The following is a 27,619-nucleotide window of genomic DNA, read 5'->3' on the forward strand; positions in this document are numbered from 1 at the left end:
TGACATGACCAACGATATGATTTTATTCAAGATCCATTATTTTTTATTTAAATTCAAGTACTTATATCAAAAATTTTCAAAGTTGAACATTATTTTACAGTTTTAAGTGATTAGTGAGTATTTAGGCTATTTTATTTTTCAATTTTGTTTGTAAAAAATCTAAATTCGAACTTTTCTGTTTTCAAATTTTTTGATTGAAAATATGATTTAAATTCAAAAGAGTATGGAGCATAACCTACTTTTTGGACTACCGGATTTATAGTGTATTCATCAAAATTCAGGAAAGAAACAGTTTTGTGCTTTGTGTATCAATAAATAAATAAATATAAACCATGCTTCTATGCTTTTGTACTCCAGAGCGAGTTATATTGTTATTCTAATCTGATCTCTGATATGTTCTGTTTAGGAACTTGCTAAACGGTTCGCTTTGTCGTTCGGTCTGGACGCCATTAAGAACAGAGAGGCGATCACAGCGCTGCACAGAGACGGCATACTGTATGCGGTGCAAACCGGGGACTCAGTGGAGGATCCAACCGGACCGCCGCCCAATCTGCCCTTCCTCGAAATACTCACCGAGTTCACCAACAAACTACTCAAACAGGACAAACGCATTGTGTGAGTTGCATTTGTGAAATCATCGTAGATCAATTAGCATATACGCATGTACAGAGTGGGGCTGAGCCGATTGACGAGTTTGTAAGGGTTATAATCAATGAACCGTTCAATACAGAAGAAAATTATTAAATGGGTTCAATCCAGTTTGAAATGTAGTTTTTATTATTAATTTTTGAAAATTCTATCAGTTAAATGGCAGCCATCAGCAGCAATACACTGATGTAGCGTATTTTTGAAGTTTTAAAACGTATTTTGGCACTCTGCGATTGGTAAGGCCTGGATCTCTTCTCCGATTCGCTTATTCAGTTCTTTAGCGTGCTGGCCATAGTTCTTTGAGAATGGCAACATCACCGTCAATGTCACCTCCCAGCGTTATGTGACAATGTTAGAAACGTTTCTGCGCCCCAAATTGGAAGAACTTGCTAAGGAACATGACTTGGGAGAAATATGGTTTTAGCAGGATGAAGCTACAGCCCACACAGGGCGTATTTCATTGAATGTGTTGAGACAAATTTTCCCAGGGCGGCTTATCTCACTAAGGGTGGACTTGAGGTGGCAAGCACGCTCACCCGATTCAAGCATATGCGATTTTTTTCTATGGGGTTACCTCAAAAATAAAGTTTTCAAAGATCGCCGACACACCTTGGAAGAACTAAATGAGCGAATCAGAGAAGAGATCTAGGCCTTACCAATCGCAGTGCTAAAATGCGTTTCAAAACTTCAAAAATACGCTACATCAGTGTATTGCTGCTGATGGCTGCCATTTAACTAATATATTTAAAAAAAATTAAAACTACATTTCGAAATTCGAATTTTCAGGTTAAATAATTACCGTTCGAAATCCATGTCAATAAAATTAATAAAATAACATTAGAATATACTACAATAAAATATTTTCTGTTGTCTATGTTATTTTATAAATATTTTTTAGTTTACTTATAGTATCTTTCGGTAATTCTAGTTAATCATAATTCTAAATATCTGAATACTATTTTTAGCTGGATGAAACGAAGTTAGGTACGATTCTTCCCGCTAGGTCGCGCGCTTGTCGGTTCAGCCATTTTGCAGTCATCCGAACCAGCTGTTGGCGTGTATTTTGAATGCGAAATTATTGTTTTATCTGTATTTTTTCTGATTCTTTAATGAATAAAAATGAGAACTTTGGCTGAAAATTTTCAACTTCAATTGGATTATTAATTTTTAAATGAATTTAGGTTGTTATTAATAAAGCATCACACACACAAACATTTGATGGATTTCAGCCATCATTTCATCCATAATTACCCACTTTTCATATTCAATGGTAACTGTAGGAAAAATTTAATGTGAAATACGCGCGCAAAGTTCCTCTGCTGCACTCTGCTGAACTGTCCCTTTTATCATAATATAACTTAGATAACTTATTGAATATAGCTAAAAAATCATCTCTTTCCTGAATATATTTTGCGCTCTCTATATTACGCGTTGATAGAAAGCAGATTACAATATGGAATCGCAGTATGGGGTGGTGCATACTATTCCACTATCAAACCACTTATTGTAGGACATGAGGACCTTAGCTTAGAAGCACCGTATGACAAGTTCATATCCCTTATTCAAAGAATGGAGTTTTCTCACACTAAGATATTTATATTTCTTGAGATCGACAGGGAACTGGATTCCACCCAGACCCTATAAAGAAATCTATCAAAGACACTACCTATATATATATATATATTATATATATATATATATATATATCACCAAGAGTGTATAACATGTTACCATTAGAATTGAAACAGCTGAATAATATGGTAAGCTTCAAGGTTAATTTAAAAGTATGGTTATTAGAAACGAATGATGGTGAAGTCTTCTTCAACAAATTAACTTAAATCCTGATAGAAATAAATGTGTTGAAATAATTTTCTTTAGACTCCGAAATCTACAGTTGATTCCAATAGTGTATAATTTAAGTAAAGGACTAATCTATATATATAAAAGCGAAATGGCACTCACTCACTGATTGACTGACTGACTGACTGACTCACTCACTCACTCACTCGCATAACTAAAAATCTACCGGAACAAAAACGTTCAAATTTGGTAGGTATGTTCAGTTGGCCCTTTAGAGGCGCACTAAGAAATCTTTTGGCAATATTTTAACTCTAAGGGTTGTTTTTAAGGGTTTAAAGTTCGTCTTTTAGCATGTATATTCTTCTTCTCCCAATCTCTTAATTATAATTGAAATTTCCATATCATATGTTACTATAGAACTATAATCTAGATAGAGTACCTCTTCGAAACAGTTGTTAACTGGCAACTAAATTAATAATTTTGTCAGGTTGGCATTAAGTTGAGTTGACTTTGTTAGGTTGGCACCAAGTTGAAGATTTAAATGCATTTATCGCGGAAAAATTGATTGGGCACTGCTACTTCAATCCTGGGAATATTATATTACTAGCCGTCAGGCTCGCTTCGCTCGCCATATTCGTTTAGCCAGACGTTTAGTCGGACCCCCGACTGGATTGTCCTAACATGATAAAAATGCAGGCGAGCGAAGCGAGCCTGCTAATCTCATTCATGGACGATCCAGTCGGGGGTCCAGGGGGAGGAGCCCCTGGCTAGACGGATATGGCGAGCGAAGCGAGCCTTAATATGACAACAAAAAATTAGTAAGTTGTAGCCCGACCAAGCACCGTTCCACAAAATAACATATTAAATCAAACATTTTATATTCTAATGTAAATAATACATGAGTTTACCTCAGTTTATTATTATCTTTTTGGTTTATATAAAAAATTATAAGTGTGTTTCTGGTTTTTTTTATGCTGGGACTCCTGTATAGACCTTTGCCTCGGGAGTACCTAATTATTTCCTTTCAGATGTTTGTGTGTGTAGAAGTGATATTTTGCTTTTGTTTTTTTCACGACATTAGCTATGTCGTTTCGACATTAACAAACTTTTGTATCACTTAATTATTCATACAGTTTAATTAATATTATTTTACTTGTATTGTTTTTGTACACATCTTACTGGAAATAAAAATTATTATTATTAACTTCTATGTAGACATTTTTTATTTGATGTTGTGTTTTGTGTGGCAGACTCAACTTCCTGGACCGGAGGATAACGGCGGGAATGCCGTCAAGCCGCGGCGAGGACTGGCAGCCAGTGTTTACTTACCGCAACTCACTCGTTCACGGCGAAACTGACCAGCCACTGGTCACATCTAAGCGCGCCTACACTCGCAAGAAGAAGGAGATCTGTGAGTTGACATCACCCAAAATAAATTAATGCTATCTTATATCTCTAATATTTATTTATTTATTTATTCGTGGACAGAATCACAAATCATATAAATATGATTAGGAAGGAACAACAGGCTTGGCCCAAATCTATTCCATTCCCAAATTTTGATAAATTATTAAAATGTCCAAAAAATAGGTTATGTTTCTTCTGTAAAACGTTCAAGTCCAATTTTCGTCCAAATATATATATAAGCTAAACATTTTGAATTTAGAGAAATTAAAACACCAAACTATATTTAAATATAACACTTAATTATCACTCGGTTCACCAAGCTTGATCATGGTCAAATCAGATAGGTACGCTTTAAGCTTTACAACGAGTGCACTGGAACTATCAATAATTTCAGTTCACATTTTAAATCGTACCCGTGTTCAAATGTCTTGACCGAGCTTGGTGGAACCGGGTATAAGGCTGGCCACTAATTGTAGGACGTGCATGATACTCATAACGTCATACACTGTTGTGTCACAGAATAGGTACAGAATGGAAACTGTCAATAAAACGCCTATCTAACCAATGCTTTTTACATGGCGCAAATACTAGACACGTCAAGTGACCTTGGGAAGTTCCAATCCTGGTCTTCTGATTGGCTCGTGGCAGTGAACGAGATCATTAAAGTGATCCGAACCTACCATCAATACTATTACAATGCGGCGCTTCCTAACAAGATGGTGGATTTTTGCGTCAGGGTACTAGCCAAGTTTCCATACTGTATGTATACTGTGGTTGAGTCATCAAAGGGAAAGGCTTCGAGCAAAATTTTTTGAGGTTAGATTTTTGTCTCTCCGATTTTTTGTTGTTTATTTTTTTCGCTTCTCTATATTTGAGGGCAATTTATTTTTTATCATTCTAATTTTTGTAATTCTCCAGTGGTTTTTTATGATTATTTGTTTGTTTATTTTATGTTAGAAGCCTCTCGCTGATAAAACATGCATGGTGATCATGAACATGTGTGTCTGTGTCAATGATGGACATGTGTGTGTGCATGATAAACATGCTTGTATTGTCCACCGCTCATAACTTGGCTTCTGAGGTCTGAGGCGTAGGGGGGGGGGAATTAACGAGTGGCGCCATGTTGTTGACGACTCGGTAGTGTGACTACAAACCCTAAACAGCAGCTGACCGGAGTAAACGTCGAAATGTTGTGTTATTTTTTCATTAAGTTGGTAGCCGTTTTAAAATAGTTATAGCAATTTTTTAAAATAGTGATTTTGTGGAAAATCCACCCTTTTTAGTACATCTTATAATAAGTCTAAGCGAAGTGATATTCAGAAAAAAACCATGATTTTTTAGTTTCATCGAAAAAGTTGAATTCTGAGTTGAAAGTTGAACTTGAATCTTAAACTCTATTATTTTATGTAACGACTGAAAACGTTAGGATGTAATTTTACTTATAGATCGCTGGTTAAATTACAAATTTGGTGGGATGGAAATTGCTCAATTACATTTGGCGAAGGCAAATAGACCACAGCGATTGTGTACTCGCTACCTGGCTCTCCAGTGCCATATGTCACGCCTAAAACTAGATCGACTGCAATCCTTCCAGAGGCCAAGCTACGAGCGGTGGACAGTACATGCGTGTTTATATTGCATGTTTTACCGTTAGTGGCCAGTCTAAGAACGTATTAATATACAATCAAACAGTATTAATATAATTCCCACTAGTTCTAATTGGAGTACTCCCACCTAGCCCGGCTGAGTGAGTATGAATAATACCATTTGAGCTTACGGGAATTATATTTTCACTGTCAGTGTTGTATGTGAATCCAGCTTTTATCAGTACATTCAAAATCTACGTTACATACTGTTACCAAAATCGACATTGGACGAACTCAATCCTTCACTTCCAAGTGAATATAGAAAATTATAAAATAGAGATGATTGAGTTGAAAAAGATATCCCATGGTATAGGTTGTTTATGTTCCAAATTTTAAGCCGATGTTTTGTTAACTCAAGCCGATTACTGTTTTGTCCGGGTGAGAGTGTAAGAACGGGAAAGAGAGACTACCAGCGTCACATAGCTTCACGAACATGAACTACTATAAGTAGAAGGGTAGTAGCTCTTAAGCCTGTTTTTCATTGGTAGAGTTAGTAGTAGAGTTCCCTGGGCAAGTACTAACTATCTTGTGAAATCTTCCAATGAAAACGTTCATGGTAGAGTACTAGTTTTTAGTAGAGTGGGATAGTACTCTACCACCTGCCTTCCCCTACCACCGCTTCTCACTCTACTCTACCACTACTATGCCAATGAAAACAGTCTCGAGCTATAGTGAGGTCCACGTTATAATGGCAGTGGATGAAGATAGAAGAATAGCGATGCCGATTCTCTACATTAATTAATTATATTTCTACACTGTCAAAAACATAATTGGCATCGTTGTGGACCTAGAAAAGGATAGTACCACCGACTTTGTCGAATGATAGACAAGGATAGCAAAACCAAAGTTCATCAAATACTGTCATTATAACGTGGACCTCACTATAGTAGATTAGAATCGTGCCGTAGGCTATCAAGTTTAAGAAGTATTTTTATTTATTAAAGTATTAATTTATTAAAAAGTATTGATATTTTAAGGTTAGTTCTGTTCACTAGACAACACACTTTACCTACTATTCTCAGTTGTTGTGAAAACAGTTACTCGAACAAGTAAGTAGAGTAGAGTTAGCTCGGTAGAGTTAGTATGCCATTTACTCGACCACTAACTCTACTTGTGAAAATCAGGCTTCGTCGATTTTCATTCTACCTGTTCAATCAGTTGTCAATATTTGCAGTAGCAGAAGTCTTTAAGGTGGTTGACGGCATTTACTTAAGAATTTCATTTAGTAATTAGTTCATATTCATTCTAATTTAAACATATATTATTTAACGAAAATCCTAAATAAATGCTGTAAATCACCCCGAAGACTTCTGCTACTGCAGACATTGACAACATGGGTAACAGCTAGATGGAAATTCGATGAGAACTACTATCCAAAAATTAGTTGCCAGCCCGGGAATCGAACCGGTACCTCCCAATTGCTAGTCAGGAATGCTTACCCTTACACCAAACTGACAATCTCTGGATAGCAGCGCTCATTTTATACAAAGCCATAGCGGCCAACCAGTTACAGATGGAATTAAATAGAGAATGTATTTATTCAAATGCTAATTAATATATAATTATTATTTAACGAAATTCCTAAATAAGTGCTGTATAAAATGAGCTCTCTATATAGATCTCTCTATCCAGAGATTGTCAGTTTGGTGTAAGGGTTCCTGACTAGCAATTGGGAGGTACCGGGTTCGATTTCCGGGCTGGCAACTAATTTTTGGATAGTAGTTCTCATCGAATTTTCATCTAGCTGTTACCCCTGTTGTCAATGTCTGCAGTAGCAGAGGTCTTCGGGGTGATTTACAGCATTTATTTAGGATTTTCGTTAAATAATAATTATATATTAATTAGCATTTGAATAAATGCATTCTCTATTTAATTCCATCTATATATTATTTCCATTTGTAACAATATTTTGTTTTTGTTTTCAGTTGACGACGAGATGGGTGATGACGCTGAAGAACCAGGATCTGATCCGGAATTCAATATGGGGTAAGCAAAGCACTCTTCCTACTCTAAAGCTTGCAACTAATTTCAATGTGTAACGCAGCTCAGCTTTTGTTGCTTTGCCGCTTAACTCTGATCATAACAGTGGGTTGGCTGTACTGCTTTGTGATCCAGTAGTTAGTTGTAACAATCCTCCTGGGGTCAAGTAGGGTTTACATTAGTCAAGTTTCCTCCAATTCAAGTTACTTGAATAACTTTATAGGAATTTTGTTGCATAATTCCTATAATACAAAATACATTGGAGATTCAAGTGAAAACTAAAATTTTAATCAGCTGCCATTTTGGATACAAGTATCATAAAACATTTTTTGAGGCCATCTTTCTTGTTTTAAAAAGACCTTTAAAATGATGTACCACACAATGGGTGTTTACATTTGAAATATTAGAGTTACAAGCCCTAAGTCACTCCCTTATGAGGGGTTAAAATTCAGTTGTACGTCAAAAGTGGAGTATTCTATCAATAACTTATACCATAGCCAACTCTAATACAAGGCCGCGGCCTACGATATTTTAACGTCGCAGCGTAGGCCTACATTCTAATACATGATTGGTGGAAAAGATCAGCTGGTATTTTTAAAAATCTTTTTCACCAATCATGTATTCGATTCTAGGCCTACGCTGCGACGTTGCAATATCGTAGGCCGCGGCCTTGTATTGAAGGTGGCTATGCTTATACTGAAAGTTACAGTATTATATCTACAACAGTTTCCAACTTATTGAAGAGTTTCCATACATATGACTCACTCTGTTCAATTATAAAGTAACAAATCGAATCAATTTCAAAGTTTTCGTTCTAATTTTCTTACTTTTCTTGCATCATACTTTTCTATTTAGTTGTTTTTATACATTCTACATTGACTGACAACTGTTTTTATCCCATTTGTAGGTTTTTACCTTCAAGATTCAAGTTGAAAATAATAAAAATCTTATTCTCAAAGTTCTCTTCTTGCTTTTCATAATTTTCTTGCATCATACTTTTCTATTCAGTTGTTTCTATACATTCTACATAGACTGGCATCTTTATCACATTTTCCTTCTGTAGGATTGTACTTGCAAGATTCATGTTGTATCCAAAAATCAAACATGTTTAATTTGGGCAACAAAACTTGAAGAAGGGTCTACATTAGTATTGTGGATGCAAGTTTCTGTTATGTGAACTTGATTTGCAAAATACATTCATTCAATACAAACTTGAATTATAGGTTATTTATTGATTGATACAATAAGTACATCATCAAAACGATAGGGAGGGGAAAAATAAGGTAACATTGTTCTATTCCTCTCCCAAATTTAGATAAGGTTGCACATAGTCCGAAATAGGTTAAGGGCCAGTTGCACGTACGTCTGTTAAATATGGACATTGACGCCGATTAACAAATCAGCGTTAGTTTTACGGATTCATTTCTGTTCCACCAAGATCGGTTAGTTTTTAATCCCGATTAAGTTTACCGGTTAACTAACCAAGATTTTAACGGTTTCACAATCCGGCAACACTGTAATTTAACTGACGCAAATGGCACATAATAATTAAGGTTATGTTATTGAAGCGGTGAAATTGAAACTGAAATAAATATTATCAAACGAGATCATGGTCCAATATTATTAGACAAAGAAAAAATGAGTTTGATTTCAATTCTAATAAGAGAGAATATTTACATAATAGAAAAACTAATTTAACACTAATTTAAATACTAATTTAACTGACACAAATGGCACAAAATAATTGAGGTTATGTTATTGAAGCGGTGAATTTGAAACTGAAATAAATATTATCAAACGAGATCATGGTCCAATATTATTAGACAAAGAAAAAAGGAGTTTGATTTCAATTCTAATAAGAGAGATTATTTACATAATAGAAAACTGATAATGATAGGTATGTTTCAAGGTAAAAATGATGTTATGTTATTGAAGCGGTGAATTTGACCATTCAATACAGAGGCATGCGCCATAAAAAAGCTCTGTCTGTCGCCAGTGTCAAGTGCTATGCTGCTAACAGACGACAACAGATCGAAACTAACCTCAAAAATCAGAATCTTACTTTGAATTGAATGCTAATATCAGCTAAATACACTTCTCTATTTTATTAATGAATGAAATTCATTCATATATTTAGCCCATACTTTGAACTTTTTAGTTTTTTTACCAAAAACTAATTGGAAGATCAGTAGGTACCTAACCGGCGTTAGTTGGATTTAATGATAGGCCTGTTAAAAATCTTTTACGTCGATTAGTTTAACCAGCGTTATTTTTCGATTTTTACCTTTGTGCTACCAAGTTTTCTTCGTTTCAATCGCGGTTAAAATGGTGCCAACTAATCAGAATTAAAAATTGTTTACGCCGGTTAGTTAAATCGGCGTTATCGGTTGAAATTTCTTTTTTATTATTATTATTTCATCCACCGACCACCTGTAAAAGGGGTATAAATTTGTCATTAATCAAACAGCAACATGTTATCTATCTTCTTAAACCTCCATCTTGAGGTTTGTAAAAACCTTTATATTCCTCCACTGAGAAGGCACATATGGATAGCAGCTCTTTTTTCAATAAAAATCTGAAAGCTTTACCTGACTTTTCTTTTATGTGAGATGGCAATAAGTTGTACATCCGGATACCTGAACTTCTTACCCCTCGCTCATACATAGTACTTCGTTGTGCATCATCTCTCAATTTTGTGAAACCAAAATGCATCGGTTAGCACTAATCTCGATTAAATTATGGCATTTAATCGTGATTAAACGTTAACCGATGTACGAAAACTCCTTACCCCTCGCTCATACATAGTACTTTGGTGTGCATCATCTCTCAATTTTGTGAAACCAAAATCCATCGGTTAGAACTAATCTCAATTAAATTATGGCATTTAATCGTGATTAAACGTTAACCGATGTACGAAAACTCCTTACCCCTCGCTCATACATAGTACTTTGGTGTGCATCATCTCTCAATTTTGTGAAACCAAAATGCATCGGTTAGCACTAATCTCGATTAAAGTATTGCATTTAATCGTGATTAAACCTTAACCTACGTACGAAAAACTGGGGGTAAGTCTTGTAGTTGTTAACTTTACAAAATTTTCAGTCCTTAATTATTTTCACAACGTAGATTTTTAAATTTAGATGCAAGAATTTGAATTCAAGAAAACTTGACTAATGTAAACGCCCCTTTACTGTTTGCTGTTTCTGTTACTATGAGTGGTTAGTGCTGTTACCGTTTGCTTCTTTGCCAATAAATTATACTGGCATCATTCGCTTGTTTGGGAGATGATCGTGAGCTTTTAAGTCTGTTTCATTTTCTAATACCGTGTCTCGCAAGTCACAATACATGTATCTTCTCTATTTGAACTAAGGTTGTGAAGTTACATATAGTGAGGTCCACGTTATAATGGCAGTGGAGACAGATAGAAGAACAACGTTGCCGATACTCTGTCTTGCCACTGCCTTCTATAGAGGATAGCTGATATTGGTATATCTGATGTAATATGAACTGTTCATTATTGTTTAAAATAATCGATTATATTTTATTTGTTAAAATATATTTTCAATGTTCAAATAATCAATTTTCTGATGGAGAATAAATAATTGTTAATTATATTACTACATTGTTGAAAAACGATCTGGCAACGTCGTGGAGCTAGAGAAGGATAGCGCTATCTGCTTTGTGGAATGATAGACAAGGTTCCATCAGCAATGTTAAGGCTGTTCGGTACACCTTTTTATTTTTATTTAAATTGGATAATCTCTTTCAATATAATTGTTAAGATTATTAAAAGAGTGAGAAAAAGAGGCAACTGGCTTTGTTCTAATATGCGTCTTTTCGCATTTAATGCCAAAATAAAGAAGTTATCGAATTTACAAAAAATGTTTTTTTTTATATATGAACGATATGGGAAATAAAATGTTTTAGTTTGGAAAGATACATTTTTTGAATTTTTAAGAGAAGTTCTGTTAATATAGTCGAAACCGTTTATGGTCTGGAAAGAAAACGGAATCTGGAAAGTAAGCACTTCAACAACCCATAACTCGCTTATTAGACCACTTAAAAAATTCAGTTTCCACTTTATCTCACTCTTATAATGAGTGAGGAAGACTCTATATCTCAACAATTTATATATTCTATATCTCTATATCTCAACAATTATATTGAAAAAGAATTATGAAAAGATATTGAAAAAGATTATGAAATTTAAATTTGAATAAAAAGGTGTACTGAACAGCCTTAATCGAATACTGCAGTTATAACGTAGACCTCACTAGATCGTAGATCGGATATGGAAATCTCAATACTGAAATTTCAGACTATTCTCAAGAATTAGTGTTTATCTGGAAAACACTATAAATCTTGTTTAGTCCCAAGAATACATCATTCACTAAGAGCATATGCATTGAGGGCTTACTCTATTGCTGCCTCGGGTCTCCGTCTATGAATTTAGCAAGGACTCAGAGGAGTTATCCTTTCATTGCCTTCAAGATGTTTAATAAGCTGCCAGAGTGGGTCAAGGATAGTGGAAGTGATAGACAGTTCCGAGCAGTTTTGAAATCACTCTTGGTGGAGCATCCATTCTATAGCCTGAGTGAATTTCTTGATAGTGAGATGACATTTTGAATTTTTTTTTTTGTGAATTGTTTTTTAAACCCTGACACAGTCTATCCAGCAGTGCTGGTCAATGACCTAGAATAAAACTAAAACTAAAACTAAAACTATGTGTCACCCCGACTACCTGACACCTGGTCATTTTGGCCATAGGCGACTACTTGTACCCTCGTAAAAATATACCATGACCGTCAAGTTGTCTCCCCTACTGAACCAAAGGTGCCAACTATAGTGAGGTCCACGTTATAATGACAGTATTTGATCAACTTTGATTTTGCTATCCTTGTCTATCATTCGACAAAGCCGGTTGTACTATCCTTTTCTAAATCCACAACGATGACAATTATGTTCTTGACAATGTAGAAATATGATTAATTAATGCAGAGAATCGGCATTGCTGTTCTTCTATCTTTATCCACTGCCATTATAACGTGGACCACACTATAGTCATGACCGTAAACGACAACTTGACACCTCGCACACTCGCGTCAGAGTGTCCCCCCGACTAGTTGTCACCTCCTTAGTAAGGAGACAAGTAGACGGGGATGGCTCACGTCAACTTGTCCCCTAAAAACCGGTTTTAAAAGGAGACGGGGTGGCACCTAGTCGCGTTCCCGCTGCCTCATTCAGCCCATATCATTTCCCACACTATTGAACCCTCGTAGATTCGTGCCAAAATACAAAAAATCATAGAGGCTTCTTTCCTTGTATTTTTATCATTCTTCCTCATGCTATACTTTCATTCAATTTTCCGTTAATTGTGTCTTGAATTTTCCTTAATAAGTGTTACTACCTCGCAGCTCTTGAATGTTCTCAGCTCTCAAATGAAGTACTGAATGGAAATGTCAGATAGTTCCTTCATCAACATAAATAATTATTATTATAAAATTATAACAAAACCAATCATAACTGAACCCAATCATATTTTACTTGTTGTTTCGAACCGACGAACTCTATTTGAAACTTGAAGGGCCAAGCTACAAGAAGCGCTTTTCCAGAAGTTTACAGAGGAGTCGGCGGGGCAGGAAGCTCTCCGATCGGCTGATTATCAGCTGATTCCCAAACGCTAATACAATTAGCCAATCGGAGAGCTTCCTGGCTTGCAGACTCGACTGAAAACGCCTGGAAAACACTTCGTATGGCTTGGTCCCAACTCTTGAGATTTTAGATATTCTCCGGCAACGATCATCTTACCCAGCAAGAAGGTTACCTCTCATTACATCATTTTCTTCCTAACAATCAATTGTAATGTAAAAACTGGTGTATTCATTGTTGTAATTAAATTCCTTCAAAAATTAAGAGTATTTTAGTTGATGAAAAACGGAATATTATGTAACGATCTAATGCGATCGTTAAGTTGACCAACCCTTCATCAAATTCAAGTATCTCAAATTATCTCCAACTCACCAACTATCTATGTACTCAAACTATCTCAAATTGAACTGATCACTATGATATTTTTTATTGCGGATGATGCCCTCATGAGCTTTTTGCTTGTGCGTGGATAATGGAAAGTATGTTGGTGAATTGATGAGATGATCAAACGTCCATGCCATCGTCGGGATTCGAACCCACGAACCAGGTGGTGCTAGCAGACTGAATTTTGTCACGCTCCCTACCACTAGGCCAATCCGGCTAGCGAATACTTTTAATTTTATTCCTAAAAGTTGAGGAATAGTATATTTCGCACCTAGGGCCGAAAATGAGACTTTTCCGGCTCGAAATCGGTTTTCAAGTCCGAGGCCGTAGGCCGAGGACCAGAAAAGATTGAGAGCCGGAAAAACATTTTTGCCCATGGTGAGAACGTTATTTTTCGCTACACAGAAAAATAAACAATATAAATATGAGAATAATTGTTTATTAGGCACTTCCGAAAGCAAAACAGGAAGGTCATACCTCTATCAAATCTGAGGTAATCTGAATATTTTAATCAGGAAATTGTCCAAGTATTTTTATTTTTTATTCTGATTTGTCTAAATAACCTAAAATATTGTGTTCAATTATGTAAGAGGTTGAGTTTATACTTTTTATTCTTCCAAATGGCAATAAGCTGATATTATTATAAATATTTTGATTCTTGAATAATAAACACAAATAATAAAAAGTTTTTTGATCAGTTGCTTTAGAACACTTGAAATCTGGCCAATCTGAATGTCAACGTCAACAATGCTTGTTGTCGACTTCGGAAGTTTAGGTTAGAAGTTCTATCCTACTCGAGTTTGAATAGTTTATAATATATATCTTATCTGTATCTGTACTCATCCAAATAAAATGATAGTATCTTATTGCAGAATACTTATTCAGTTCTAGAAGCATAAACTGATTCCGTTTCATAAACCATTTTGTAAACACGTTCACATCAAATCAGAATCAGCTGACTTCAAGGTTATTTTACAGCCCTAGGGCCGTAAAACTTTTACCGGCCTGGTCAGAAAACAATCATTTTCGGCCTCCAAATGACGCACGAAAACCAGCTCATTACATCCAAGTGGGGCGAAAACTAATTTAAATTATACTATGACTACTGTAGCATATAATTATCATGAGATTTATTATTGAATCCGGCCAATTACAATGACCTGTAAGCAACATTCTTGTCCTGTATGTTGGAAGTATTACAGTATGCTCTGCGATTTAATAAGTTTAAGTAACGAACAAAAACCTGATTGACCACTGTTGTTCATGAAACCCTCTTGAAATTATTTACAGAAGAATGTAATACATGATATTCACATTTATAATAACTATTGTTACCAATTAACGATTAATCTGCCAATATTCAGGATCAGGCCTTGATGATAAACATCTACAATAGTTATTTAATTAATTTTCATTTATTTTAATTACCTCGGGTCTGGTTTTTATTAACCTTCCGGCAGTCGCGCTGTTCTAAAAAGTACAACTGTGTCAGTTTTTTTGCTGCACAAAATATTGAATGGGGTGGTGTCAGTGAATGAGTCACCTATGCATTTCAAAACTTTCCTCCCCATCACTCCACTGAGTTGCAGTATCAACCCAATGGTTCAGTCTTTAGGTGCCATTTAGTCGCGACAGTGCATAAGTCGCACTGTGCATAAGATAAGGAAAGACTGTATGTGGGGACTGTGAACTAACCAATAGCACATAGGCTTTGCTTATGATGTACCTTATTGGGCTATTAAATGGTAATCATCCAAATGTTCATAGGCGTAAAATAATCCAAGAAGATGTAAAAAGTAATTATACAATTAATATGTTTAGAGTACATAACACTTGGAAAATCGGATGTTGTACAAAATACAACACGCGACTGCTCGTATGATTGAGTAGGGCGCGACTACCGGAAGGTTAATTTCAATCACATCACATTGATATTGCTCTATTGGTAGAACGAGAGTAGATTTGGAAGCTGTCATTTTTTACTAACTAATCCAATCAAGAAACAGGGCGAATAAATTAAATTTCCTAGTGCTAGACCTTCAGCAACACAAATGGAATTTAATCATTTTTAGTACAAATAAGGCATCAACTACCTCGCAGTCCATCAATTGTAGTGCATCTCTTTGAAAATTATTCTTTACAAGCCTTTTTAGTTTGTTTTTCACTCTTTCAAACTTCATTTTATTAGGGGATCATCTGTTCATTAAATTAAGGGAGAAAGATTCAACATCAAAACTATATTCCATGAAACATATTTTATGGATTAATGCGTTAAGACAGTGATCAACCTATTGGGCTTGGGTTCTGTTTGGGTATTGTACAACATTACTGTCATATATTGTTCGCTCTATCTAATAAATCTATCTAATAAATAACTAGCCTACCCAACTTGAATTTTCACACTCTAGAAATGCACATAATTTTAAAAACTGGAATCTTTTTTATGTATATCAATCAATAAAACTATCTCAAGATGATATCTTTATCTGTGGCGGCAGCTCATTTTTTGCCGATCGTGGGTTGAGGACGCAGTTTTTCTTTTTCCAGTCCATATTAATTGATGTACAAGGGATATTTTGTAAATGAAGTTTTATGAAGAGAAATTAGCAGGTAAAATGAAGCTAATAATATCGGCCAAAGCGTATTGTACCAAAACTGTTGAAGTTATGATGATTTTTTTTTTGAAACTAGCGTACATAAATAATTTTGAAAACGTATATCATCTTGATAAATTTGCAAAACAAATAATGAGAAGCAGATTTTTTCTCCTATAATGTGAAAGCTTTAAAACGTTGATAGAGCTTCAATCCTTCAAAATTGTATTCTCCTTTGGAGTCATAAATTTTTCAGTTTATTAAAGAGTACATGAATGTACATTTGAAGATATTTCTTTCAAAAGTGCAATCAGACTTAATTTCAATTTATTTATCTTTGAATGATTACTTGCCAACTCACTATATTTCTATCCAGCAAATTCCAGCAAAGGTATATCGATACAACAAGAACAGAAATTTATCAGATTAGATAATTTATAGTAACACGAAATTTATCACATTTAATATGGACAGGATTTTTGAATATAAAGAAAATAAAAATAAAATAGAGAATTTTATTTTCTTTATATTTATATTACAAGTAGCCCTATACAGAAAAGAGATAAATAAGGATTTTTGAAGTCTGATTAAATTGTGGAGGCTCAATTATTTTTATTTTTGTAAATAATTAATTCTCTAGAACATTTTGTTTGTAATTAAATTGTTTTAAGGGGGACGGTAATGTATTTTTCCATCGTTTTTCATTTGAAATTTAAAATTTTTAATTGTGTATTTATTATTCTTTTTTGCAGTTACTAAATGCATTTCAAAGAGCTGCACTGCATCGGTTTCTTCGGTCCGTATAATTACCAAGTGCATAGTGCAAGTTTATTATAGGACTCATTAAACTAGGATATTAATTTATTGCTGTACTCCCATTATCCTTTATGGTTTTTAGCAAACTTACTTTCATTTCCTTCAATACCTTCTGACAGTCCTGTTAACATATTAGTAGATTCAACTCAGGAAAATTTTGTTTCAATTTAAATTTGTGGGCCTGTGTGTGAATAATGTCTTATTATAGTTTATTTTAGCATCCACGTCTTGATAATGTTAGAGTTGATGAAATTAAAAATATTTGTAATCAAAAATTACATATTTTAGACAAAATATTCATTGTTATCTGATGTTGATATCAGATGTCAACGATACTCTCTCCCTTGTTAATTTCTACAGATACAAAGATGACTGTTGCAAGTACGTTTCATGTTTATTTCTATTCTCTATCAGAATGTTTGTATTCATTCACCTATTAATATACTCTAGCAGGATCACTCCAATTATTGAGAAATTGGATTTTAGGTTGGTTAATCTAGAACAGATAGCTCCTACTCATGCGCAGTATGGACAGTCCAAGTTTATTTATTCACATTTCATAATATACAAATCACTTGATAATATGATCAGAAAAGGACCAACAGGCTTGGCCAAGAGTTTAACATAATCTGAATTAAATTTATTTTAAATTAACACTATGAACAGAGATATTGCGGAATTTCTCCATATTAAGGTGAAACAAAAACGATATTGTCAGTTCCACAATTATGTAAATTGACAATATTGTTTTTATTTCCCCTTTAAATTTATTCATTTATTTATTTTAGTCTTGTACAATTTATTACTCTTATATGAGAAGGTACAATAGGCTTATGCCCGAAACTGTCCCTTTACAAAATTATACTACAGTATAATAAAATATATACCAATATAGTATAACACAATAAAGTTTATCATGTATCCTTCTATTTTAAAATAGAAGTATACTTGATAATTTTATTGTGTCACAATAATTTAGTAGCCCTAAATTCATAATTGAATATTTTATTGAAGTACGTTACGTATCGAGTTTCTCGTATTAGCTGGAAGGTTTCAGTTAACTTGGACTTCAATACTGCACTCAGAGCTTATCTGATTTTATCTAGGTTGGCAAACCTGAAATTAATAGAAGCTGTGTGTAAGACTTATGCTGATATGCTGGGTTGCATCAAATAAGACTAATTGCATAGCCACCTCTAATACAAGACCGCGGCTTACGATATTGCAACGTCGCAGTGTAGGCCTAGAATCTAATACATGATTGGTGTAAAAGATCAGCTGGTATTTTTTTAAATCTTTTTCACCAATCATGTATTAGATTCTAGGCCTACACTGCGATGTTGCAATATCGTAGGCCGCGGCCTTGTATTAGAGGTGCCTATGCTAATTGTCATGAATCAGGTGATCAAATGAAATTAATTGTCCTGTAAAATTTATTGTCCTGATCCAGGGTTCTGTTTTTTGCAACCCAGCATTGATCTATTTATGCCAATTGAACTCATGTCATGATTATGCACTATAGACAATTACTTGACAAAATATGGAAAGAAATTGGAATTTGCATTAATTTGTTCAAATGCTAATTAATGAATAATCATTATTAAACGAAACATTTAATGTTTTTTGAATACATTTTTCCATCTATCATTCTATGTACTATTCTTCCTTTTCGTTATTTATGGGATCTTGAACTTTTCAAAACTTTTCATAATTTATGGGATCTTGAACTATTCAAAATTTTTCATACTTTATGGGATCTTGAACTATCCAAAACTTCATATAAATTTATGGGATCTTAAACTATTCAAAACTTTTCATACTTTATGGGATCTTGAACTATCCAAAACTTCTTATAAATTTATGGGATCTTGAACTATTCAAAATTTTTCATACTTTATGGGGATCTTGAACTATTCAAAATTTTTCATACTTTATGGGATCTTGAACTATCCAAAACTTCTTATAAATTTATGGTATCTTGAACTATTCAAAATTTTTCATACTTTATGGGATCTTGAACTATCCAAAACTTCATATAAATTTATGGGATCTTAAACTATTCAAAACTTTTCATACTTTATGGGATCTTGAACTAACCAAAACTTCTTATAAATTTATGGGATCTTGAACTATTCAAAATTTTTCATACTTTATGGGATCTTGAACTATCCAAAACTTCTTATAAATTTATGGGATCTTGAACTATTCAAAATTTTTCATACTTTATGGGATCTTGAACTATCCAAAACTTCATATAAACTTATGGGATCTTAAACTATTCAAAACTTTTCATACTTTATGGGATCTTGAAATATCCAAAACTTCTTATAAATTTATGGGATCTTGAACTATTCAAAATTTTTCATACTTTATGGGATCTTGAACTATCCAAAACTTCATATAAATTTATGGGATCTTGAACTTTCTACAAGTGTTCAATTCTCCAAATATCAATCGATTCAAACAAAATTATCTTATGTCTTAATGTTCTATGTCTACATGTTTTGGATTTCATTATAAATTTGGGTTATGATTCCGTTCAGTTGAAAATGTCAAATAATATTATCTTCTAGTACCATGAAAACAGATAGTAAAACTGGTTACATATCACTTCATCAAATTACCTACAAGCATTCTTACCATCTTATGTATTAATTTGTATTTTTTCATGTATATTTATCATTTTGTGACATGAATTAGTTAGTGTACTGTCTAACCGCTTTTCTGGGTTCGATCATCAACCATCATTCTGTGTATTCATTTGTACAATCAATAGGAAAGCTTTGGGGCTTATGGAGGTATATATCTTGAAATTTTTCTCCAGTTAAAAACTATTTCCTTTGTTAATATTTCATTCTCAACTTATCAAATACCGGTACATATTTTAAGCTTATGATTATTTTAAATCAACTAAAATAATACATACTGTAAAATATAAGATACCCATTTTATCTGTAAAATACAATTCTATTAAACACATTCCTAGGCTCTGACTCTAAAATTCCAATGCTAAAGAAACATTTCCATTCTCTACACTATAATCCCCTCCAAATGACTTTAACGTACTCTTTCGATTACGTTTTTTTATAAACCGATTTTACCATAAAAATATGAATTCAACTCTTGCAATATTTTCTATTTATTTGGTGTCACAGTCATTTTAATAAACTGTTTTCTGTAGATCAGCTCCAGTAACAATAAACTTGAACTTATATAAAATAAACTTAATAATAAATAAAATATTTATTCTTAAGGATATTTTGTTGCACTTTTTTCAATTGCTTCATTTAGCCTCTTGAAAAGTAGGAATTCAAATTAGAATTAATTGATGATTCATTGCCATCTGCAATGTAGGCTATTATTTTCTCAATATGTGCAGTTAGATATCTTGTATGGACAATCTTCTTGATATCGAAGTTTCAATGATTCGAAGCTGTAGTTATTGGACAATAATTCAAATGCAATTCATATCTTGCAAACATTTTTCGATTGCTCTATACAAACCTGACAGACTCAAACCATGTTCAAATTAGTTTGTATAATTAGATAATTCATTCATGATTTCAAATAAATTTGCAAATTACAAATTTTTATTGGTTCAAGCAATCTCCACATTCTATACTACTTGCAACAGTAATCTATTGTATTGATGAGGGAAATTACACATGTATGAGAGGATAAAGTATTTTAAAAAAACAATTCAAACTCTACACATTATTCAACATCACATTCTGTAATATTAGTGTAAGTAGGTGTTATTTTATTAGTGAATTAAGTAGCAAAATGATATTACTGTACGTGTAAAGTCACACAATAATATTCAAGTCAGAATGGAGTAACATTATTTTATTATTTATTCATTTATTGTAAAAAACACTATAATTATAATACAATTATGACATTGGAGGAAAAACTAGGCTGAGCCTGTACTATTTCGATAAAATGTTAATGTTGAAACCAAACATTTCAAAATTATGTCGCACATCTTAACTATATAAATTATAACTCTAGCAAGGTACATAACTATAAAAACTTGAATTTTTCTTGTTTATCTCAAAGAGAGATTTAATTTTAGCTGAATTAATGACGTTCGTAAGTACTTTTAATGTAACGCAAAATACAATTTTTAATATTCTATCAAGTTTTGAAAAATATTTATTGTGGTGAAGATATGATTAGATAAATTATGTTACTTTAATCCTTTTAATAAATTTTCTTGGTATAGAAGCATCATGTGAAATGTGATTAAGGGATGTAAAGCTGACGTTTTATGTGTAATACATTTTGACTAACTGTTGAAAACTTTCTTATGCATTGGTCAGACTTCAAGACTATTAATATTGTATCTCTTTCTAACAATCCTTCTCTTATTCTAAGTGCCTATTCTTGATAAATCGTGATAAACATGATATTAGTATAATAATTTAAAAAATGGCCTTGAGAGATTTTGTAGTAATAATAGTTTTATTTGTTATAGATATTATATAGGATAAGCAATGTATTCTTAACGTTTTGTTTTTAAAGATATTTCACCTTCATTTATTGCATTACTCCATGTCAGATTCCCTTCATTAAGAATTAATGACAATTTATTTGTCATTAAATTTAATTGTGAATACAATGTATGATTGAACAATTTAATGTAATATCCTTTTTTTATAATTGATAACTCATTTGCCCCTTTTTGGTTCTTGTACTCATGATTATACTTGTAAGAATTTATTTTCATGGAGTTTGTGAAAGAAACTGAGGCTATAGGTATATGATTTCATGATATTTTGTTGGGTAAAATTGTCTAGATCAGTTGGAGACTGCATTTTCGCTTAAAGTACTTGCAATTGCCACATATTTTGATATTGATATTATGTAAATTAGGATTTAAGATTATGTTATTGATGGATTTCTGAAATTCAATTTGACACTGGTTTAAAGTCTAAGATGAACTTTCATCTCAAAAAACGTTTCATTGATTAGTTTAATTTTAGTAAAGTAAAAATTGATAAATAAAGTGATTTTTAAAAACAAACATTTGTTATCCTTTAGACCATGAATGGACTTTTGAATCTTTATTCTATTTCCATTTAAATTCTTCGAGTTGATGAAATCAGTAAATTTATCAGCTCTGAGAGAATACAGTATAGCAAGAATAGATTTTGGCAGCATTGACAGATAGTGCGTAGTTTATGAATACGGTCATAAGAGCCGATGTACAGTCCGGGTGCTGTATGTAGCTTTGCCTATCGGCGGAGGGCCACTAGAGTACATTACTACCCGTTCAAAAATATTGAACATTTTTGAAAATGTATCTTCCCATAAGCAACAGATGCTCTTTTGTATCTTCTCAAAAGCAACGTGTTGCATCCGAAAAGATACACAAGGAGCTTTAATGTATCTTTTCATAAGCAACAGATGCTCTTTTGTATCTTCTCAAAAGCAACGTGGTGCTGCATCCGAAAATATGCACGAGGAGCTTTAATGTATCTTTCCAAAAGCAACATCCAATAAGGCTGTGCAAAGGCTAAAAATAAACTTTCTACTCGTGATATTTTTCAAAGTTTTTCGATTTGTATATCATCAAGCTATCAAAATGAAAAAGTTTTCTCAGGAAAAACATTTTTTTCATCATTACTCTTTGAGATATGAGCGCCTAAAGTATAAATTTTTGGGACAGAACATTTCAAATTTGGTAAGAGATAGGTCCATGAGATTTAGAGGATAGATTCTTCATGGTATTGTTGATCTGGTAAAACAAAAATTTTCTGTAAATATCAATTTTTAAGATAGTTATTCAATTTACTAAAAATAACTTTTAGTTCGAGTTATTTTTGGTAAATTGAATAACTTTCTCAAAAATTTATATTTCTAGAAAAAAATTTTCACCAGATCAATCCTCTAAATCTCATAGATTTATCTCTTACCGAATTTGAAATGTTCTGTCCCAAAAATTTAAACTTTAGGCGCTCATATCTCAAAAAGTAATGATCAGAAAAAATGTTTTCCTGAGAAAACTTTTTTCATTTTGATAGCTTTATGATATACAAATCGAAAAACTTTGAAAAATATCACGAGTGAAAGTTCATTTTTAGCCTTTGCACAGCCTTAAGCAACAGATGCTCTTTTGTATCTTCTCAAAAGCAACGTATTGCATCCGTAAAGATACACAATGAACTTTTTGGAGTTACGTCCTTTTAGCACAACACAGCCTATCAGCTGACATTCGTTCAACATGCTCTGTCCATTGTTGATGATACGTTGCAACTCTCTCATTCATGAAGAATCTCTGTGTGTAGGGAACTTCCTTCAAGGAAGCTCTGTAGGGAGCTTCCTCAATCTAGGGTCTCTGAAGCCTGATGTTTTTGCAAAGCCGTGAATATTACCCCGCGAACCATACCTTGCCTATTTGTCGTTTCAAAGTCACAGGGGCAAAACTACAGGACGCGTACTACTGTACCTTCATACCGCTGTATAGTTTGTCAAATCAGTTATATTTGCTGGGCTTTAGAATTGAAATGAATTTGAGCTGAAGAACGCAACTTTTAAAAATTATTGGCATTTGTTATTCAAGTATAATTCAAATGATGATATATAATTAATTAGCTTACGAAACTAATGATAATATATTGTAATTTTCTGCATTATAAATAGTTTGTTGTACCCGTTGCTTCTCAGTTTTATATGAAAGGGAATAGAGTCAAAATATTATTTGTTTAATCACAAGTATGATTTTAGAAAAACCTGAGAGCATTATGAAACTTGAAAGTGGTCGGGGATCAACCTTGATTGAAGATTGTTAAATTTTTGCCACATTCTACCAAATAACTTGGGGACAAATTGAACCAACAAATACAGAGTAGTAATTAAATATCGGGGGACCGAGCTTTGCTGTGGAGTGTAAAAGTATTGAACATTTGTAACGAAAGATTGAATTTATAGTTATTTATTCATTTTCTCAGTCGTACAATTATTTTTACAGTTATATGAGGAGGCACAACAGGCTTATGCCCAAAACTGTCCCTTTTCAAATTTATACTACAGTCTAGGTTAAGCTACTATCACTCATCAAAATAAAAAATATTCACGCTTCATAAAACAAAAACATCATCAATTACAAATAGATATACTATGAATTCTATTTAGAATTATATACTATGTTTGCTACAATATTTTTGTTAATATACTATGTCCTATTCTACACTAACAGCATCTAGTTACTATTTTTGGACTTTCTGAAGTTAACATGTTTTCTAAAAAAAAAGATAAATAAACGAAAATAATTTTTCAGCTGAATGATCCCACATATGCTCTCGTTCACTAACTTCCATTATGGTATCGACAGACGACAAAATTTCCAGCTGTTTTTCCAAGGACTTATTTATCCTTTTAATGTTTTTTAGCGAGTTATCCCAGGGTTGAGACCACGTGCAGTCAAATTTTCATATCATAAACCTACTTTTTTCCAAATTTCGTGAGAATCGTTAGAGCCGTTTTCGAGATCCGGTGAAATACAGATATATAAACATAAAAACATCTAAACATACAAACAGAAATTGCTCGTTTAATAGTATAGGATATAATATGATACTTTACAACAGTAGGCTACTCTCACTGTCTCTCACATTTATAAGAATTATTATTAATTAATCTATTACAAAACATGTAATTAGCTAATGATGTACTGCTTTTCATTCACAAATATTAAATTTGTGAGATTTCCAATTTACTTATAACAAGAATGCAATTTGGTACTCAGTGTTTTTAATTCAGTTCCACAAGGCAGTTCAATCTATTTCTATCCAACTGGAAAATAGTGTTTGCTCAGAAAATTGAATACAATTTTTATAAAGTGTAGTGAACATAACCTATTTTCTGGAACAGTATATTAATTAAAAATCGGGGGAGGAACAGTTTGGACTGTGCCTGTTGGTCCTCCCCCCATTGTTTCAATTCATAATTGTGTATCATTGAATCAATTATGAATTATCATATTTATTCGTAGGTGCAAATTTCCAAAATTTCTTGAAACTATAATTTTTCCTAAATCTGTTGAAAAATTCGGAGGAGGAACAGTTTTGGGCTTTGCCTGTTGGCGCTCCTCCCATTATTTTAATTCATAATTGTGTATCATTGAATCAATTTTGAATTATTATCATATTTACTTGTAGATGCAAAATTTCTTGAAACTATAACTCATCCTAAATCGGTTGATATGATAAAAAATCTGTTCTCTATTCTATTTGGCTTCTTCTAACATTCAGGCATGTTTGATTACTACTGCGCATGCTACTAATCATATTACATAGCTCCCTATTCCCTCCATTTTTCCTTGCTTGAGCCTGAGATCTAGAAATAAACAGTATGTTTGAGATCTTGGAATCAATATTTCATTCATCAATAAAATAGTATTACAATGATTTTAAGAACAAGTACATTCTTCACAAAATGTTGTTACCTGCAAACTTTCAAACCTTAGAGCTTATTCACATGACAGCGATCTACGCTCGGTTATCGCTCGATTGGCAAATCGCTCGGTTTGCCAGCCTCGTACACATGACAGCGATTCATGAGCGGTTTGCGCTCGGTTATGATAAAAATCTGGTGTGGCGCACTCACACAACTTTCCTTGCCGTTATGAAAATTGATCACCTGACGCTAGTGTTCCCGCGCATCTCAAGTCTACTACTATTCAAAGATCTGAGCCAGCTGGTGACAGGACAATAACGCTATAGACACACGAGCTCTGCTATCTCTTCATAGTGAATGATTTAATAGAATCAACAGTTGTCAACAGTTTGCAATTGAAATATCACATTTTCTCGAATTTCGAGCTTATTTTCAATTTTAGGTAAAAATGTTACTGAACTTTAATTGTAGAGATTTTCATGCTCAATCTTTTCCACTTGAAATTTTTTGTTTAAATTGTATCTGAAGCCTGATAATTGGGAATTTAAAATCAAACTTTGCCCAGATGGGGCGGAGCTCCTGAAATTTTTACAGATATGGGACTTGTGGCAGTTGATAGAACTTATCAATGACTATTTCAGGTATAAATTTTATCAAAATCGTTTTCGAGAAAATCGCGAAAACCCCTGTTTTTGACAACATTTTCGTCATTTTAGCCGCCATATTTAATTGAATTTGATCGAAATTGTTCCTGTCGGATCCTTATATTGTAAGGACTTTAAGTTCCATATTTCAAGTCATTCCGTTAATTGGGAGATGAGATATCGTGTACACAGACGCACATACACACACACACACACACACACACACACACACACACACACACACACACACACACACACACACACACACACACACACACACATTCAGACCAATACCCAAAAACCACTTTTTTGGACTCAGGGGACCTTGAAACGTATAGAAATTACAAATTGGGGTACCTTAATTTTTTTCGGAAAGCAATACTTTCCTTACCTATGGTATTAGGGCAAGGAAAGTAAAAAATTACTACAACATCTATGTACTCAATCTTCATCACTATATTACTCTCAATATCAGGGCACCGAGCTTCGCTCGTTATTTATTCATCGACTTTTGATAAACCGAACACAATTCTTTAATATGATTGGGGAAGGACTAACAGGCACAGCCCAAAACTGTTTCCTCCCCGAATTTTGATTTATACACTATAAATAGTCCAGAAAGTATGTTATGTTCCATACACTTGAATTCAGGTTCAATTTTCTGTTTAAACATTTGAAAACAGAAGAATTATAATTTAGATTATTTACAAACCAAATTGAATAACAAAATAACACTCACTTGAAATTTTCAAATAATGATCAACTTTGAAAATTATGATATACTCTAGTTTAGGAGGATTATCATGTCATGTCAACAAATCAGATTATGTAGATCAAATCGATTAAATTGTCTAGCTAGATAAAATTTCTCGCTGATTGATTATGATTGCACAGCTGGAAATAATTCTGTCTCTCTCCCACACAGGTACACGCATCTTCTGTTAACGACGATATTATCATCTGTTTTCCAAGGATGATTTTTCCTTTTAATGTCTTTCAGCGAGTTTTTCAAAGAATGAGACCTAGTGCAATCGAATCTTTATATCATAAACCTACTATGTTCCAAATTTCGTGAAAATCGTTAAAGCCGTTTTCGAGATCCGTAAAACATAAATAACCAGATATAAAAATAGCCAGATATAAAAATAACCAGATATAAAAATAACCAGATATATAAATTACCAGATATATAAATACAGAAATTGCTCACTTAATATAATAGGATAGCTCCCTATTCCCTCCATTTTTCCTTGCTTGAGTCTGAGATCTAGAAATAAGCAGTATGTTTGAGATCTATGAATCAATAATTTATTCATCAATAATGAGAACACTCATCAGAACACAATAATTCACTACTTTAGTTTAAATTTTCATGAGGTGTAGAGTTTTGACGTGAAAATTTGCTGTTTCTGTTTCGCTTATTGCATTTAGATTTGTACTTTGTGTACATGTCGAATTGCATGAGCTTTATTGTTTCTGTGTAGTAAAATATTGGAGGCAGGTATGAGTATTTGTGTTGCTATGCTGTATTGCTTTTTCAGGTTTATTTATGTGTGTCTGTGTATGTAATATGTTCAATCGTGTATCGCGGAATCAAAGGTTCAATTTCTCATCATAAATTTTCCCATTTATTACCTATATTCAGTGATTA

At 33.2% G+C, this 27,619-nt stretch overlaps 1 protein-coding gene across 1 annotated transcript in view; it reads left to right on the forward strand.

Moving 5' to 3' along the window:
* Positions 1 to 406: 406 nt before the first annotated feature.
* Positions 407 to 27,619, forward strand: part of LOC120355433 (cohesin subunit SA-1-like) — a gene marked incomplete at its 5' end in the record, with an annotated part of 36,770 nt that continues 9,557 nt past the window's right edge. The window contains 3 exons of the mRNA XM_039443794.1: positions 407 to 615; positions 3,699 to 3,859; positions 7,427 to 7,487. Coding sequence (XP_039299728.1) covers positions 407 to 615; positions 3,699 to 3,859; positions 7,427 to 7,487 — 431 coding nt within the window. The remainder of the gene's footprint in view (positions 616 to 3,698; positions 3,860 to 7,426; positions 7,488 to 27,619) is intronic.

The sequence above is a fragment of the Nilaparvata lugens genome, unplaced genomic scaffold (genome assembly GCF_014356525.2).
Source record: "Nilaparvata lugens isolate BPH unplaced genomic scaffold, ASM1435652v1 scaffold1335_2_3, whole genome shotgun sequence".
Lineage (NCBI taxonomy): Eukaryota > Metazoa > Arthropoda > Insecta > Hemiptera > Delphacidae > Nilaparvata > Nilaparvata lugens.